General features: G+C 43.1%; 1 protein-coding gene and 1 long non-coding RNA gene across 5 annotated transcripts; one reads left to right on the forward strand and one right to left on the reverse strand.

Annotated features, from left to right (window-relative positions):
- Nucleotides 1–132: 132 nt before the first annotated feature.
- Nucleotides 133–19448, reverse strand: gnsb (glucosamine (N-acetyl)-6-sulfatase (Sanfilippo disease IIID), b). 4 transcript variants are annotated; one of them, XM_036976945.2, is made up of 12 exons: nt 19066–19448; nt 18385–18444; nt 17914–18117; nt 14700–14765; nt 14515–14613; nt 3945–4195; nt 3641–3759; nt 3231–3334; nt 3008–3109; nt 2700–2810; nt 2369–2476; nt 133–2125 (listed from the first exon to the last, which is right to left on the reverse strand). In XM_036976945.2, exons 1-12 carry the CDS (start codon nt 19243–19245, stop codon nt 1973–1975), a joined length of 1557 nt encoding a protein of 518 aa, XP_036832840.2. In that variant the 5' UTR covers nt 19246–19448; the 3' UTR covers nt 133–1972. The 4 variants fall into 4 exon arrangements, with proteins under 4 accessions (XP_036832840.2, XP_090090145.1, XP_090090144.1 ...); XM_090234019.1 differs by lacking the exons at nt 14515–14613; nt 14700–14765; nt 17914–18117; nt 18385–18444; nt 19066–19448 and adding exons at nt 11006–11616; nt 12055–13568; XM_090234018.1 differs by lacking the exons at nt 14515–14613; nt 14700–14765; nt 17914–18117; nt 18385–18444; nt 19066–19448 and adding an exon at nt 11006–13762.
- Nucleotides 7309–11863, forward strand: LOC149983181 (uncharacterized). The gene is made up of 2 exons (XR_016495905.1): nt 7309–9527; nt 9624–11863. It is a non-coding gene; the product is annotated as an uncharacterized LOC149983181 (long non-coding RNA).
- Nucleotides 19449–19520: the final 72 nt, after the last annotated feature.

The following is a 19520-nucleotide window of genomic DNA, read 5'->3' on the forward strand; positions in this document are numbered from 1 at the left end:
CTGTAACATTGCACCCTCCTGAACAGGCCCCATTGTTTTTCCATCTCTTTGAATTGGATTCCATTCCAGTCTAGAACTATTCACTACTTGTAAATCATGTGTTGGAGTTAAATGGACTTATGAAAAACTCAGTGGAATGCTTTTTCGTTTATTGATTTCTCATGACGCGGTCACATTGAACAAAGCATTAAAAAGCTGCTTCAGTGCAAAAAGACAAGGCACACAGATTACATCATCTTCGTCCATATCAAAGGTTAGAGTATGAACAATTCCCTTAAATATCAGTGATATATTCCTGTCTGTAAGGCCACATTGATTTTTCAAAACAATTAAAACGATTCCACACGAATAACATTTGTCTGATCTACATCTAGGAAAATGTCCCTCTTGATTTATTTTTGAAAAAAAGGGTCTCATGGCTATAATGGTTAATACTCAGATTGTATCACTCATTGTAGAACATTTTGTTTACACAGACAGTAAACTTCACATTCTCAGACACCTTGCCTGTGTCCCAATCTGTTCTTTCTTCTAAAGTGTGCACTTGTACACTCCTTCCCATACATTTAATACCATTGGATCAGTATAGACATGGACTAAAGGGAGTTAATGTCTTATAATACCAGTAATTTACTTTGAAATCCACGAAGTCAACAAGTGCACACTAAATGGAAGAAAGTACAGCTTATTGTGAGGCAGGTTGGGAGGCACACAAACAGCAAAGATAGGACAAATACCACTTGTCCTCTGGGCTCACATTCTGAAGGAACAGGCTCGTTCAGTTTTCCCTTCTTTCACCTCTCTTTCCCTGGAAAAGTGCTCATAGACTAAAATGTAAAACACAGCTCTCGTCTTCCTTATGCTCCATACATACAGCGAGTGGCAAACAGGGAAATCATTCCATTGGGCGAGAAGTAGCCACTTCGCCACCCACAGTGTGAACAAGACCATAAAGCAAGGGGAAAGGCAGGTTGGCTAAATGGGATTGATGGTGAAAAGCATTGAGGGGGGGGGGGGGGGGGGGGATAACAGATCGGTGTCTAGGGACTTCATCATCCTACTCCGGGAAACCTTGGGCTAAATTGGGTCAAAACCTCTACATTGCTATTGCAACCGCTTCCTTTCGGTGGTAATGACACTGACTTCTGATTGGCTCTGGCTAGTGAGAAAAAGGTTGATTGGATGCCAGACCCTGTACTCAGATATAAAGAACATAATCATGATAAACAGTGTGTTCCAGTTACATTTTCTGCATATATTTTCTTATTAGAACATACTGATGTGGTTCCTTAAATTCCAATTCACACATGCGTATAATACAATGAGTGAAATAGGACAAATATAAGCACCCACCAAATTATCATCATCTGCATGTAAAATGTGTCTCTGGAACGCACCCAAGGAGTCTGTCTATACAGTGCAACATGCCTGCCAACACAATAACATCACAGTATGTGGATGGACTGAGGGTAGGTAGAGTTTGGGTTAGTCCATCCACAGAGTGAAACATCAGCACAGTTCAGGTGGAACAGTGCTCACTATGCTAATTATACTCAGACAGCATTTGTCCAATCCCAAATCGACCTCTCTAGCCCTCGCTCCTAAGCACTTGTGTAGATCTAAAAAGGAGCATTACGCCACAAGCAATCTGGTGAATATCATGCCAAATATATCCATGTGGACCTTATTTTCATATTCTATTGGGATTTTCTAAACATTGACAGCCATATTGATATGAGCCGTGCTTTGGGAAAACCTCTGATGGTGTCCAACATTGTGGTCACAGATGTACCTCCCAACCGTCACCTACTGCTTTCGAGGCGTTTTGTATGTTCTCAAACAAGCTCATCGCCATATTGTTAATACCTTTCAGATCTACATTTGGTTGCATATGGATAAGGGGCTATGGGGTAAATTTGGGATTGGACGTTGGCACTAGGCTATGGTCCCACCCTGCTTGCAGTGTGACTGGTTATATCTTGGTGGCACGGCAGCTGTCGCCCTCGCATGACTGCAGCTTGATCAGCCGTTGGTTCATGGCCTGGAGGAGGGTGGGGTCAACCTTCTTAACAATGTTCTCCAATTGGTGTGGGTCAGAGGTCAAGTTATATACCTCAACAAATGACTGAGGAGAGAGAGAAAAAGCAAGACAGAAAACAGATTGAGAGGTCAATTACTCATTAAAATCCATAGAAACAAGACAACATGTACTACATAAGCTAGGTAGTACACTTCCAAAGTTCATTTAAAAACAGTACATAAAACAGAGCCATATACAGTCTTTACATATATGGCTCTGCATAAAACTACTAACAGACAAAACTGCTACTGTAAGTCATAAAAACATAAAATGCACATGCCCACACACCTCAGTGTCTGCAAACTCGCAGTACTGCAGGTTGTGTTCAACCAGGGTCCTAACACAGGCATAGGTGTTGTTGTAGGCATCCTCACACACACAGTCTGGGAAACATTGCTGGAGCAAAGAAGAACAAGAGAGACATTTTGCATTCCTCCAAGACATAAAGCTGCACTTCAGTGGGACTATTGCCTCTACTACAGGAATAATGTACAGTACTAAAAGAGTCAGGCAACTGCTGGTGGAGGGTAGGAGCAATGGTTATGAAGGGTAGGGGAACAGGGCAATTACATTAGTTAATTGTAAATGGTAACAAGGGTATTGTAAAGGGGTAACTCACTGACAGACCAGGGCCCAGTTTAGGGCAAGCGGGGTCAGGGTCAAGGTGTCCCTCTCCTGTGTACTCTACCAGGAAGTAGGGGCGAGCTGTACCGTTACGCAGCTCAGGGGCCTACAAAGAGACAGAGTCAGATGGACAGACTATTACATAGAGAGAAGTGTATTGATAACCTGCAGACACACAGACAGACAAAGATGATAAATGGACAGAGAGAACAATAAGTAACCTAATTGACCATTAGAGAGGAAGGACTGTCAATCCAAAACACTCAGAGACAAAAGATAGAGGTAGACAGACATTTAGCTCACCATCTGAGAGAGGAAGGACTGTCCATCCATATTAACAAAGGAGAGGTTGAGTCCTGAGATGTCCAGAAAAGTGGGAGCCAGGTCTATGTTCAACACCGGGGCCTGGAGGAAGACACACACATAGGTAAGTATGGATGGAAATGTGGAATGAGAGCATGGATGGATGTGTGGTTGATGGATAATAAGTGGATTGATAGATAGATAAATGGAGCTAGGGACTCACCAGGAGTGTCTGTTGGGGTTTGATGCCTGGCCCACGTACCATGAGAGGGATCCTGATATCAAAGTCGTACAATTGTCTCTTGTCAATGGGCAGAGAGAATTGACCTGGAAGACAGAGAACATAAAAGGCACAGAATAACTTAGAATGCCACTAGAATACATTACTATAGAACATTTCTGTTGAGAGTGGTGACATATCCTGATACAGAAAACTGGGGATTTCATTACGTTTCCCAAACGTAGCTTTTAATAATCTGACAAATGTGAAGTTGATACTAGGGGTCTGTTTGTTGTGAAGTCGAGCTGTGAAGTTGAACTGTTACATCAACCACAGGAAGGGGGTCACTGCAGGTGTGAAACAAACAGAAACCAAATATAAGCAGGCAGACAGACACATACACCCACACTTACCGGTGTGGTAGCCATTGTCAGAAGTGTAGAAGATGTAGGTGTTGTTGAGCTCCTTCAGCTCTTCTAGTTTCTTGACCAGCGCCTCCACCATGTCATCCACTGACAGCAGGGTCTGCCACCTGCAGTACAGGAGGGGAATTACAACCATTACAGGAAAATCAGAGACTTGAGATGAGAACTATTTTGTATCTTGCTACAATTGTATCCAGGTATTACGAGAGGTTTATTGCGATGGAGTACAGTGATTTGATTAGCTGGGTGTATTATGAAAAGTGTTTCAGGATGATTTGATTGGCTGTTGTACCTTTTCCTGTAGGCATTATCCAGGAAGTTCAGGGAGGTGCTGGGCATGGGGTTGCTAGGCTGGCGCAACAACCAGTGTTTATCCTTCCCGGGTTTGTCAAAGCTACCATCCCGGGGGGCTTTGACATCTGTAAAGTTTTTCTCATACTGAGGGGCGGCAGTCCAGGGGGAGTGAGGTGCGGGAGGGGACAACATGATGAAGAACGGACGCTGGGGACTTCTGTCATCCAGGAAATGGAGAGATCTGTTCAACTGGAGATGAAGGAGAGAGGTAGTGGAAAGAGATAGCATTAAAGAGAGAGCAAAGATTAAAATCAGGTGCTTTAATCAAATCCTAACAAACACAACACAGACAGATGAGCTTTTGTTATATGAAAAACTAAACTAAAAACTGTAACTTATAGTAGTTAGAACCCAAACAAGACTGGGGGAATATATTTTCGGAACGTCGAGACAAAACTCCTCTCAGGCATCCAGAGACAACAGTCGGAGTGGTGGCGGACTAAAGTGGTGGCGGACTAAACAAAACCAGACCGGCCATGTAATGAACTGGAGGAGTTGGAACGAAGACAAGTGGTGAGTTGCACAACACATCTGTGAAACATTACAGACTTAGTTCTGGTCCTGGTTCAGATGGCTCAGTGTATTGGAGCATGGTGCTGGCAAAAAAAACAGTATGCTTCATAAATGTATGTGAACACTAAAATAGCTACTAAATGAACATTTCTGGTAAATATCCGTACAGTGCATTCAGAAAGTATTCAGACCCCTCGACTTTCCACTCCCTCTCTCCTCCCACTCCCCTTTGTTACGTTACAGTCTTATTATAAAATGTATTGATTTGGGTTTTCCCCTCATCTACACACAATACCCCATAATGACAAAGAAAAACTTTTTTAGAAATGTATGCAAATTGATTAAAAATTAAACTGAAATATCAAATAAAATGTTTATTGGTCATATGTGCCGAATACAACAGGTGTAGTGTAGACCTTACAGTGAAATGCTTACTTACGAGCCTCTAACAAACAATGCAGTTAAAAAAAAAATACAAATAAGAACAAGAGATAAAAGTAACAAGTAATTAAAGAGAAGCAGTAAAATAACAATAGTGAGACTATATACAGGGGGGCACCGGTTAGTTGAGGTAGTATGTACACGTAGGTAGAGTTATTAAAGTTGCTATGCATAGACGACAACAAAGAGTAGCAGTGGTGTAAAGAGGGCGAGGGGCAATGCAAATAGTCTGGGTAGCCATTTGCCTAGATGTTAAGGAGTCTTATGGCTTGGGGGGTAGAAGCTGTTTAGAAGCCTCTTGGACCTAGACTTGGCACTCCGGTACCGTTTACTTAAGTATTCAGACCCTTTATTAAGCAGTACTTTGTTGAAGCACCTTTGGCAGCAATTACAGCATTGAGTCTTCTTGGATATGAAACTACAAGATTGGCACACCTGTAATTGGAGATGTTCTCCCATTCTGTTCTGCAGATCCTCTCAAGCTCTGTCAGGTTGGATGGGAAGCGTTGCTGAACCGCTGTTCTCAGGTCTCTCTGGGTTCAAGTCCGAGCTCTGGTTGGGCCACTCAAGGACATTGAGACTTGTCCCTGAAGCCACTTCTGCATTGTCTTGGCTGTGTGCTTAGGGTCGTTGTCCTGTTGGAAGCTGAACCTTCACCCCAGTCTGAGGTCCTGAGCGCTCTGGAGCAGGTTTTCATCAAGGATCTCTGTGCTTTGCTCCATTCATCTTTCTCTTGATTCTGACTAGTCTCCCAGTAGTTCCTGATGCTGCCACCACCATAGGGATGATTCTGCCACTTCACCGTAGGGAGGGTGCCAGGTTTCCTCCAGACACTTGGCATTTAGGCCATAGTTCAATCTTGGTTTCATCAGACCAGAGACTCTTATTTCTCATGGCCCGAGTGTCCTTTAGGTGCCTTTCGTCAAACTTCAAGCGGGCTGTCATGTGCCTTTTACTGAGGAGTGGCTTCCGTCTGGCCACTACCATAAAGGCCTAGAGATCAGTGTCCTTCTGGAAGGTTCTCCCATCTCCACAGAGGAACTCTAGAGCTCTGTCAGAGTTCGCGTCAGGCTCTTGGTCACCTCCCTGACCAAGGCCCTCCTCCCACAATTGGCCAGCTCAAGGAAGAGCCTTGCCAGTTCCAAACATCTTCCATTTAAGAATTATGGAGACCACTGTGTTGTTCTTGGAGTCCTTAAATGCTGCAGAAATATTTTGGTACCCTTACTCAGATCTGTGGCTCAACACAATCCTGTCGCGGAGCTCTACGGACAATTCCTTTGACCTCGTGGCTTGGTTTTAACTCTGACATGCACTGTCAACTGTGGGACCTTATATAGACATCATGTCCAATCAATTTAATTTACCAGAGGTGGACTCCAATCAAGTTGTAGAAACATCTCAAGAATGATCAATGGAAACAGGATGTACCTGAGCTCAATTTCAAGTATTTTTTAATTTAAATACATGTTTGAATAAGGCTGTGACGTAACAAAATGTGGAAAAAGTCAAGTGGTCTGAATACTTTCCAAATGCACTGTATAAAATATGCATCTAAAACAGCAGACGGGTTGGTTGTTTAGCAACAAAACCGATGTGTGCGCAACTATGGGGCATCACAGCAAAGTTAAAAAATATGGCAAATAGAAATCAAAACTGGATGGTCTTCAGAGATTGTCGAGTTGTCGAGGGTAGCTGAAGGATGGGACTAAAAACACACAAAAGATAACTATTGTAAAATAGACTTGTGTCTGTAACCTGCATATAGTATGTATATATAGGCTGGAAGTAGAAGTGTTGTTGTCGCTTAGGAGGGGTGGTAGAGTTGGGGGGGGGGGGGGGAAGATGAGATTCCTACTTGGATATGATCAGAACCAACCAATTGCAAAGCTCTACACAAATTGTTTAATTTTTCCTCTGAGGCTCAGTGTTTCCGTCATACAGCTCTGGGTTTATGATCACAAAAGGTGTTACATTTTAGAAAACTAATTGTAGATGTCGCACCATTTGTACATGCATGTTTTTAAGCTTTTAAATACAGAATACATTTGTTAATCATGAAGTTGGCCTAATATTCCTTCAAATTAAACAGACTGGGTTGTTGACATGTAAACTATATTTAGTCTCCAATGGTTATTGAAAACATAAATTCATTTGCACAATGAGCACTTTTGTCTCAAACACATTGTTACAGTTGTTGGTTAGCTAGCCAGCTAGAATTTTTTGCCATATTAGCATATTACCAAACAAGACATGGTATTAAGAACAAGATGAAACTATGATTCCCCACATCGCAGTTTGTCATTGTTGGTAGCTATCTGGCCACCTAGAATCACAACTCACGGCCCCATTTAAGTGTGTGCATCAAATTGTGACATTGTCAGCTACCAAACTCTTACAGACATGTTCAAGATCCGTTCATTGACATCTGTAAGTAACAGGCACTTCTTACATAAACACAGTTAAACTGAAGCTTTAAAAGTAAAGTACCTGTGGAGCTGATTCACCATGGGTTAAGAGACCGTTTCACCTTTTCACAGTGTAAGCCAAGCAGAAAGTTGACCAAGTCACATGACCAGGGGTGGGATATACATGCAGACACACATAGGTAAGAAGGCTACTGCCGGAGAATAATCACTCATTAACAACACACAATATGCAAAATAAAGAAACTCCCCTTTTGCATATTTTGGTACGGGTGAGGTAACTGCTCCAGAAAGCTACCTTTTCATTGGCTGCTCCAGGTCTTGCAGATCTAGCTACCTTTTCATTGGCAAGATTAGTAAACTTAGGCATGACATGTCAACAACAAAATTCTGACCTACATGCATAACTGACCAAATTATGAAAGACAATAATTGTAATTTTAAATTCCATAAAGTGAGTATGGAAGAGGTGAAAAACAACAATGGAAAGCCATCTGGGTCTGAAAACTTCAATGGAAAATTACTGAGGATGATAACGGACTATATTACCAAATCTTTCATCTACGCCTACAGACCTGGAAGGAAGCAAGTCATTGCACTACCCAAGAATAGCAAAGCACCCTTTACTGGCTCAAACAGCTGACCAATCAGCACGTTACCAACCCTTACTAAACTTTTGGGAAAAATGGTGTTAGACCAGATTCAATGCTATTTCACAAACAAATTAACAATATTTTCAGCACGCTTATAGGGAAGAGCACTTAACATGTATGGCACTTACACAAATGACTGATGATTGGCTGAAGGAAATTGATAAGTGGATTGTGCGAGCTGTTTAGTTTGATTTCAGTGAAGCTTTTGACATTGATCATAATCTGATGCTGAAAAAATGTGTATTATGGCTTTACATCTGCTGCTATATCGTGTTACCCATCTAACAGAACAGAGGGTGTTCTTTAATGGAAGCCTCTCCAACATAATCTAGGTAGAGTCAGGCATTCCCCAGGGCACATCCTTTATATCCACGCAAACTTGGTGCAAATCAATGCCCACGAGAAACATGGCAACATTCAAAGCCACAATGAGTGTGGTTGTTCCCTTGTGAGAAGTAAAGGCACGCACGAGAAGAATGCAAGAGAAAATCCCCACCAACAACAAACAAACATTGCCATCAATACCTCGCATTTTCCCAAATAAAACAGATATATAATAAAGGGGGTCAATGTAAATAGTATGTGTAGCCATTTCATTAACTGTTCAATAAGATGGTCCGAAATATAAAATGAAAAAACTAAAAGCATTGTATTTGGGACAAATCATTCACTAAACCTCAACCAAGTCTTGTAATGAATAATGTGGAAATTCAGCAAGTTGAAGGAGACTAAACGGCTTGGTGCAACCCTGGATTGTAAAACTGTCATGGTCAAAACATATTGATGCAACGGTAGCTAAAATGGGGAGAAGTCTGTCCATAATAAAGTGCTTCTCTGCTTTCTTGACATCACTATCAACCAAAGTCCTACAGGCCCTAGTTGTTGCACCTGGACTACTGCCCAGTCACATGATCAAGTGCCACTAAGAGGGACATAGGCAAATTACAGTTGGCCAGAACAGAGCAGCAAAGAACTCTATTTCACATCAAGTAACTCATGAATAAAAAAATGCAAGCAATAAAATCAGATTTTTTTTAAACTACACCTTATGGAACAGTGCAGACTGTGAAGACACACTCGTACATTGTAATATTGCTGTATTATGGATTTGGTACTGTAGATATGTTGTGGTATTGTACTGTGTAATAACGTGTTGTGTGATGTAGTTTTATTTTGTATGTAATTGCCTAATGGGGATCCGTAATAAAATACACATAAAAAAAGAAGGTACGGTTGGGCACGATACAGGTAAGGTGCGGAAAGATACAGGTAAGGTACGGAAAGATACAGGTAAGGTACGGAAAGATACAGGTAAGGTACAGGTATAGTACAGAAAGATACAGGTAAGGTACAGGTACAGGTAAGGTAACGTAAGATACATGTAACGTACAGTTAAGGTAGCGTAAGATACATGTAACATACAGGTAAGGTAGCGTAAGATACATGTAACATACAGGTAAGGTAGCGTAAGATACATGTAACGTACAGGTAAGGTAACGTAAGATACATGTAACGTACAGTTATGGTAGCGTAAGATACATGTAACATACAGGTAAGGTAGCGCAAGATACATGTAACATACAGGTAAGGTAACGTAAGATACATGTAACGTACAGGTAAGGTAAGGTTCTGGTAAGGTGACGGGTAAGGTAGCGTAAGGTAAGATACATGTAAGTGGTTGTGATGATTCAATGTTTTTAAAGTATTTAACTGTATAAAGCTAAAAAGGTTCATTTTCACACTATGGCCAAAGTTTTTCTTTCCTAACAGGCTGTGGCTACCGTCTGTCGCTCATTAGTGGTAACCTAGTCAGTTGCACAACTGAAAGCATTCAACTGAAATGTGTCTTCAGCATTTAACCCAACCCCTGGGAATCAGAGAGGGAACAGTTTGTTGGGGGTTAATTGCCTTACCGTGCTCCACTTTGCCGGCTCTGGGATTCAAACCAGCTACCTTTCGGTCAGTGGCCCAATGCTCGTAACCGCTAGGCTTCCTGACGAGTTCGGGTAGGCAAACCGAACGAGTGTGCTTGCATACCAGTGGAGGCTGCTGAGGGGAGGACGGCTCATAATAATGGCTAGAACAGAGCGCATTAAAACACATGGAAACCATGTGTTTGATATATTTACCATTCCGCTAATTCCGCTTCCGCCATTACCACAATCCCATCCTCCCCAATTAAGGTGCCACCAACCTCCTGTGTCATATACACCCTTACATAGTTCAGAATACACAAGATCAAGCACGCACAAAATAACCATTTTTATTTTGAAAGCCATCAGTGTGAATTATTGATGCCCAGAGCTGGAAACACATCAGATGGCTTCCACAACAAGTGAAAAATATCAGAAAAAAATGGGATTGAGAGACTGCAGCGTGACGGACAAGCAGTCAACAAGTGCTCAGCATATGTGGGACCTCCTTCAAGACTGTTGAAAAAGCATTCCAGGTGAAGCTGGTTGAGAGAATGCCAAGCGTGTGCAATGCTATCAAGGCAAAGGGTGGCTACTTTGCATAATCTCAAATGGAAAATACATTTTGATTTGTGAAACACTTTTTGTCACTACATGATTCGGTGTTATTTCATAGTTTTGATGTCTCCACTATTATTCTACAATGTAGAAAATAGTCAAAATAGAGAAAAACCCTTGAATGAGTAGGTGTGCAAACTTTTGACTGCTACTGTACATAAATATATAAAAATGTCTTATCAAACACAAACTTGGTTACACGTGTCCTTCATAAAAAAAAAAAGGTGCAAAAATATAAATATCCTAAACTATTTACAAATGACATTCGTGTTGGTTTTACATCCCAGGTGTAGATGATTAGATGTTATATTCACCGTAGCTTGTGTATGTTGCGATAGAGGGACTGCTTCAAACCCCCCCATCCCCCGTGTTTTGTGCAATACTTGCAGTTCTTCCTTTTGTCTTTTGGCATGCATGTTTGATAGTGGCACTCACCTTGAGTGGGGGGTCTTGTGACGATTGTGAGGTTGCTTTGGGCCCCCAATTTAGCCATTTCCAACACCAGCTGCTCTTGGAAAGCCAACCGGGAGAGAGGGGTTTGACCTTTTGCTTGTGGAGAATGAAAGCATTTACTGTAGCAATGTCCACAAAGTTAACAAAAAGTCTTATACCACTTCCTGGTCTTGTGGAGGAGCATCAGATAGGTCGGCACACCCCATGCTAGCATGCTGTCATTGTAGTCCTTCACAGAAACGGGGACATTCTTCCCTTTTCACCCTTGAGACATGGTCGTTATTAAAGGCCTTATGCTGTGTGGTGAGCATGGTTACTGCCCTAGTGTCCTTCCATTTCACAAAAAGCAGCGTGTTAGTCCTGATCCAACGTATGGTCCCCCTCTCCACTGTCTTTGTCATGTTGTTTACCTTGGTCTTGGGGAAACCGATTCTGTTAGTATGAATGATGCCACAAGCCCCTATTTTCTTTTTCAAGAGGTCTATTAAAAAGTGGATGTAGAACCACCAGACATGGTGAAGACCTTGACCGGCGGGGGCGCTTACTGGGGAGGGGTGGCTCCCAAACGTCATCATCCAAATCCTCTGCATCCTCTGTGGTGAGTAAAATAAAGAGATATATTATGGTAAGACACACAGAATTAGTTGACCATTTACAGAACAACATTACTGTAAAGTAAAAACACCAAGCCTAAACTATCTGTACAGTGACTCACATAGAAGGTGTGAAGCACACACACACACACACACACACACACACACACACACTTTGGAGACAAAGGCAGAGGTGAGAACCACAAATAAACAATGGCCATGAGAGTTTAATGGCCTCTCTAAAGTTACAAGAATGAAACAGGAAACAGTGAACTAATATGAAACAGACAATAACTACTTTGGAATTATATAACATTGGAATGATTTGTTATAGGCCTATGTACCCTAATCCAAAGCACAAAAAGCAGACAACAAACAACAAAAACGAAATATATATATTAAGTTAGCTATATAAAGTCATGAAAATGATTTACTTACAGATCTAACAGTGGATCCAATCCTTCTAGAAAGCAATCTTCGTCGGCCGAGTCGAAATCCTTGTTGTCCAAATTGTTACCCTGATCCGAGTCCAACCAGTATTTTATTCAAAGCTTCTATGTCGGAATACATATTAATATCTGCCTTGTTTTTAGCTTCCTGTTAGATATTCTTAGTTTTTACCCCTTGAGAAGCCATCTTTCATGCGAAAGTGATGAAATCTGTTTACAAGGTGCATCTCTGAGTCAGGTAGGAATAGTTTGCATTAAGCATAAATGGTTCTAGGCTTTGTCCCACCCAGGTCAATTGCATATCCCTGGAAAGCTTATCTCATTGGCTACAAGACTGTCAAGGTGCCATAGTAGCCAATCCCCTGAATAATAGCGCGTAAGCAGGCAACGTCATATTTTTGAGGCGCAAAGAGTCACTCGGTGGACAGTCGATGTTGCCATGAAGTCATACATAATTAGATAACATGGCAATAGGCTAGATGTGTTCCTATCAACCTAAGGATTCATTTGATACCCCCCATGTAGCTTTAGCTCAAACACAGACCAAATCAAAGCTTACCTTGTAAGATATTTGCTGTTTGGTGAAAACGTTGTGTAAAAGAAACATTGTGACTCTCTGGGCTGGTGATCAATAACGAACGGTCGGTCACAGGCAGACAAATAAGATATCCTCATAATCTGTGGAGTCCCCGCTTTCAGTATGAATCAACATATTCTGTGTTTATTCTATTTGTGCTTTACAACGCTAACCGGAATGTAGGTAGCAGCTATCTTGAAATGAGGTCATTGGCTCAGCCTGCCCTTATACATTTGTATACCCACATATGGTAGTAAGTCAAACCAAAGATTTTAAGGCACAGGTCAATAGTCAAGATACTCAGCTTTCCGCAGACACCCTGCTTTTACAGATAAAAAATGATCGAATATGGTCCCCAAATATGCACAAACTGTTTCGGGTGGGGAGCATGCGGATGGTTTAAGGGTTAAGGTTAGGGAAAATAGATTTTGAATGGAAACGAATTTGTGGTCCCCACAAAGATAGTAAAACATATGTACGTGTTTGTAGAAGGACAGGTTTTTGCTATTCTCTGTGTAATGTGTAAAGTGTCCAGATATAAGCACAGCTCCTCTCTGAGAATCTACATTCCTCTCAGGGAAGTGATCTCTGTATCTGTCATCAAAAAGGGTCTGCAGCTGATCAAACACACCGAAGAATGACCCTGGATAGAACCCCAGCATCTAAGAGGGATCAGTTACCGCGTCACGTCTCACGGGGGCACTACCGCCTCACGCCCCACGGGGGCTCTTACCGCCCCACGGGGGCTCTAACCGCCCCACGGGGGCTCTACCGCATCACGCCCCACGGGGGCTCTACCGCATCACGCCCCACGGGGGCTCTACCGCATCACGCCCCACGGGGGCTCTACCGCATCACGCCCCACGGGGGCTCTACCGCATCACGCCCCACGGGGGCTCTTACCGCATCACGCCCCACGGGGGCTCCTACAGCCCCACGGGGGCTCTGCCGCCCCACGGGGGCTCTACCGCCTCACGTCTCACGGGGGCTCTACCGCATCACGTCTCACGGGGGCTCTACCGCATCACGCCTCACGGGGGCTCTACCGCATCACGCCTCACGGGGGCTCTACCGCATCACGCCCCACGGGGGCTCTACCGCATCACGCCTCACGGGGGCTCTACCGCATCACGCCCCACGGGGGCTCTTACCGCATCACGCCCCACGGGGGCTCCTACAGCCCCACGGGGGCTCTGCCGCCCCACGGGGGCTCTACCGCCTCACGGGGGTTATACCGCATCACGTCTCACGGGGGTTATACCGCATCACGTCTCCCGGGGGCTCATACCGCATCACGTCTCACGGGGGCTCATACCGCATCACGTCTCACGGGGGCTATACCGCATCACGTCTCACGGGGGTTATACCGCATCACGTCTCACGGGGGTTATACCGCATCACGTCTCACGGGGGTTATACCGCATCACGTCTCACGGGGGTTATACCGCATCACGTCTCACGGGGGTTATACCGCATCACGTCTCACGGGGGTTATACCGCATCACGTCTCACGGGGGTTATACCGCATCACGTCTCACGGGGGTTATACCGCATCACGTCTCACGGGGGTTATACCGCATCACGTCTCACGGGGGTTATACCGCATCACGTCTCACGGGGGTTATACCGCATCACGTCTCACGGGGGTTATACCGCATCACGTCTCACGGGGGTTATACCGCATCACGTCTCACGGGGGTTATATCGCATCACGTCTCACGGGGGTTATACCGCATCACGTCTCACGGGGGTTATACCGCATCACGTCTCACGGGGGTTATACCGCATCACGTCTCACAGGGGTTATACCGCATCACGTCTCACAGGGGTTATACACACCCAACCACACAGTTGTATGGGTTGAGGACTTACTATGAGGTCTGTGAGGTAGTCTTTTTCATAATTGTCTCCGTGCTGCTCCTCTTTACCGTTGACTGACAGAGTGTAGTTGTAGTACTGAGAGTTCCCCATCTGCAACGACAAACACACAAAAGTATCAACACAGCTGTGACATCATCATCATACACCAATATATCATGTGTCTGTACAGGACTTACCAGTGCATGCCATTGGTCCCAGCCTGGGGGAACATAGCCAACATTCCCTGTTTCCTTCTTCCCGTACTGAGGAGAGAGAGAGAAACACGTGATATAGTGCTACAGACAGACATGTGAAGCAGGGTTGTGGTTAATTCCATTTCAATTCCAGTAAATACAGAAAGTAATACAAATTCCAAGTTCAAATGTTCCTAACTGAATGGAATGGACCCCAACTCTGATGTGAAATACAAAAAGACTAGACACACAATAGACAGATGTAGGAACAACTGACAGTCTAACTAGATGACATTACAGGTGGATCTGGGGAAGGAAATGCACGAAGCCAAAAAGAGAGACTGATTTCACCACAAGAATTTGCACATATTTACTACGTTTTCTATAATAAAGAACTGTTAATACTGTTTGGAAGTTGAGGTGATTCATAGATCTGATGATCTTGGCAGAAGTTAGACTAACTCAGGTTGAGCCTGCTGAACAACCGGGTTAAAATGACATGACACGTCAGTATGTCCAGCAGAAAAGAGGAAGAAGCAGCCATGCACAGATTATATGACCACATCAATTAACAGCTAGGGAAGCATCACATGATGACATGCATGTAGTGTGTGTGATGAGGGGAGAAAATCAATAGTTACATATCGCAATATTATATTGATATAATATTGCGATATGTAACTATTGATTTCCCCCCCTTTTTTTCTCCCCCATCACAAGACATCTCCCCAAGACTAATTCTGTTTTGCTACTATTAACACGCACACCTGAAACTCAAACTCTTATATATAGTACCAGTCAAAAGTTTGAACACACCTACTCATTCATATTTAATAGTCAAGACATCAAAACTATGAAATAACACATAAGGAATCATATAGTAACCAAAAGTGTTAAATAAATCTAAATATATTTGAGATTCTTCAAAGTAGCCACTCTTTGCCTTGACAGCTTTGCACACTACTAGCATTCTCTCAACCAGCTTAATGAGGTAGTCACCTGGAATGCATTTCAATTAACAGGTGTGCCTTGTTTAATGTTAATTTGTGGAATTTATTTTCTTCTTAATGCGCTTGAGACAATCAGTTGTGTTGTGACAAGGTAGGGGTGGTATGCAGAAGATAGCCCTATTTGGTAAAAGACCAAGTCTATATAATGACAAGAACAGCTCAAATAAGAAAAGAGAAATGACAGTCCATCATTACTTTAAGACATGAAGGTCAGTCAAGTCGGAAAATTGTAAGAAATGTTTATGTTTCTTCAAGTCATAAAAACCATCAGGCGCTATGATGAAACTGTCTCTCATGAGGACCGCCACAGGAAAGGAAGATCCAGATTTACCTCTGCTGCAGAGGATAAGTTCATTAGAGTTACCAGCCTCAGAATGCAGCTCAAATAAATGCTTCACAGAGTTCAAGTAACAGACACAATTCAATATCAACTGTTCAGAGGAGACTGCGTGAATCAGGCCTTCATGGTCGAATTGCTGCAAAGAAACTACGACTAAAGGACACCAATAAGAAGAGACTTGCTTGGGCCAAGAAACACGAGCAAATCAAAGTTGTCACATGCGCCAAATACGACAGTGAAATGCTTACTTACAAGCCCTAACCAACAGTGAAATGCTTACTTACAAGCCCTAACCAAAAGTGAAATGCTTACTTACAAGCCCTAACCAACAGTGAAATGCTTACTTACAAGCCCTAACCAACAGTGAAATGCTTACTTACAAGCCCTAACCAACAGTGAAATGCTTACTTACAAGCCCTAACCAACAGTGAAATGCTTACTTACAAGCCCTAACCAACAGTGAAATGCTTACTTACAAGCCCTAACCAACAGTGAAATGCTTACTTACAAGCCCTAACCAACAGTGAAATGCTTACTTACAAGCCCTAAAAAATAAAAGGTATTCGGTAAACAATAGATAAGTAAAGAAATACAAAAAGAAAACAGTAAAATGACAGTGAAAATAAAAGTAGCGAGGCTGTATACAGGTGGTACCAGTACAGAGTCAATGTGCAGGGGCACCGGTTAGTCGGGCTAGTTGAGGTAATATGTACATGAATGTATAGTTAAAGTGACTATGGATAGATAATAAACAGAGTAGCAGCAGCGTAAAAGAGGGGTTGGCGGGGGGAGTGGCGGTACACAACGAAAATAGACTGGGTAGCCATTTGATTACCTATTCGGGAGTCTTATGCCCTGTGTTTTGGGTCATTGTCCTGTCAAATAGACTTGGTGCTCCGGTACCCCTTGCCATGCGGAGCAACGGACATTAGACCGGTGGAAAATCTGTCCTTTGGTCTGATGAGTCCAAATTTGAGCATTTTTGTTCCAACCGCCGTGTTTTTGTGAGACGCAGGGTAGCAAAACGGATGATCTCTGCATGTGTTGTTCCCACCGTGAAGCATGAAAGAGGAGTTGGGATGGTGTTAAGCTGGTGACACTGTCAGTGATATATTTAGAACTCAAGGCACACTTAACCAGCATGGCCACCACAGCATTCTGCAGCAATATGCCATCCCATCTGGTTTACGCTTAGTTGGGACTATCATTTATTTTTCAACAGGACAATAACCCAAAACACACACCCAGGCTGTCTAAGGGCTATTTGACCAAGGAGAGTGATGGTGCTGCATCAGATGACCTGGCCTCCCCAAATCCCCCAACCTCAACCTAATTCAGATGGATTAGGATGAGTTGGACCGCAGAGTGAAGGAAAAGCAACCAACAAGGGCTCAGCATGTGGGAACTCCTTCAAGACTGTTGGAAAAGCATTCCTCATGAAGCTAGTTGAGAGAATGCCAAGAGTGTGCAAAGCTGTCATCAATGCAGAGTGGCTACTTTGAAAAATCTCAAATATATTTTGGTTTGTTTAAAACTTTTTTAGTTACTACATGATTCCATGTGTTATTTCATAGTTTTGGTGTCTTCAATATTGTAGAAAACAGTAAAAATAAAGAAAAACCCTTGAATGAGTAGGCGTGTCCAACCTTTTGACTGGTAATGTATATTTACTTATTTTTGCTAGGAAGCGTTAGCTATCGTTAGCTATCGCTAGTCGGCTGTACCTGCGCCAAAACTTTTTCATCCTATATCTTGTTCTCAATTTTCTTTTTAAATAGTGAGCCAATAGGGTTTCAGCACTTTTGTTTCCACAAGGAAATAAAAGTGCGAGGTCCCTGGCAATTCCCAGCCCTAGTGTGTGTGTTACCTGGTTGAGGTACTTCCCGGCGTAGAAGGTCTGGTAATGCTGTTTGCTGAGGTAGACAGGGAAGGCCGTGGTCTCTGGTCCTTTCTGCCACAAAGGGCTGGAGCAGTTCCCATCCAGGGAGTTGTTCCTCACTGAGTGGTTATGGGGGTACTGCCCCGTTAAGATACTACTCCTACTGGGGCAACACAGCGGGGTCGCCGTAAACTGGAGAGAGAGGGGGAGGGAGAAATAATAAGAGGAGAGATTAGGGACATCTCAAAACCTTAGTGAAACTCCAGCAATTGGAATCTCAGTGTAATGGCTTAGGTGTTGGACTGACTGGCAGGTTCAGGTTCGAGCACCATGTTGATGTGAAGCTGTTCGGGTACTCACAGCATTTGAAATCTCAGTGTAATGGCTTAGGTATTGGACTGACTGACAGGTTCAGGTTCGAGTACCATGTTGTTGATGTGAAGCTGTTCGGGTACTCACAGCATTTGAAAAGGTGGCTCCAGCATTTCCAATCAAGGCTTTGGTTTTCTTCATAGGTGTCTGTTGAACCGAGAAGCACAAAATGGAGAAGTGGTTTATTTGATCTCAACATGAAATCTTAAATACACACTTGTTTAATCCGAAACACTAGGAAGATGAAAAAATATTAGACATCCTGTTTTGGTCCAGGTTGATATAAAATGTTTTAGGTTGAAACATCCGGTAGCCTATTTCTCATACTTTTAATAGACTACCCAACACAAGAAGCATGTAGCATGATGACCATATGATAGGACTATTCATATATTTTCTATAAATTAGACCATGGTTTTGATTTTGTTGAATGTCACTGCTACAATGTGGGCTTCTGTATGTCGCACAATGTTATCTATTTTCCCTAACCTTAACCCTGCCTCAACATATAGGGCTTTAGCCACGTAATGTACGTTTGGAAAGTAGGATATGAAAATAGCAGATCAAGCTTGTTCCCTTCAATTCAAAACACCGCCCACCGTAACACCGCCCACCGTAACAACTATAGGCCTGGCTATAGCAGAGGACCACCACAATTATATTAGCCTACACATTATACCGTTTTAATATACATTAATACGTTTGATTTACGCACAAAACGTACTCGATTTAGTTCTTAACAAACCCAGCCAAACTAGAACTACTCACCATTCCCCCGAGGTACACATCCTGATCATCCGCTAAAATCAGGACGATATTGCTCGGTTTTTCGCATTCCGAACACCTGAGCGTGCAGGTAAACAGCGCGAGAAACAATGCTGCGCGCACTCCTCCATTCGGTGTTCGTTGTCGCTTCTTTTGTCTGGTTCTTGCCTCCGAACTTGCCATGGGTTAGCTGGCTACCTCTCCACTGTTATAGCGCGCTGTTTTAGTTTTCTGCTCTAGGCGAAGCTATGTACATATGAAAACACCTATGGACCGGGGGAAGGCACGGACAGAATGCAAGTCACACTGCTGCTGGTCACGAGGGAAGAGACGTCTGAGAAAGTTTGAGGAAGTAACCAGCTAATGATCATATGATCACCTTTTTTTTCACTCGATTGAAGAGGGAGGACTTTAAACCGCTTGTGTTGTTTTAGATAAATACCAATAAATGTGGCAGC

This window comes from Oncorhynchus mykiss, chromosome 5 (genome assembly GCF_057628025.1).
Source record: "Oncorhynchus mykiss isolate SJ-2025 chromosome 5, ASM5762802v1, whole genome shotgun sequence".
Taxonomy (NCBI): Eukaryota; Metazoa; Chordata; class Actinopteri; order Salmoniformes; family Salmonidae; genus Oncorhynchus; species Oncorhynchus mykiss.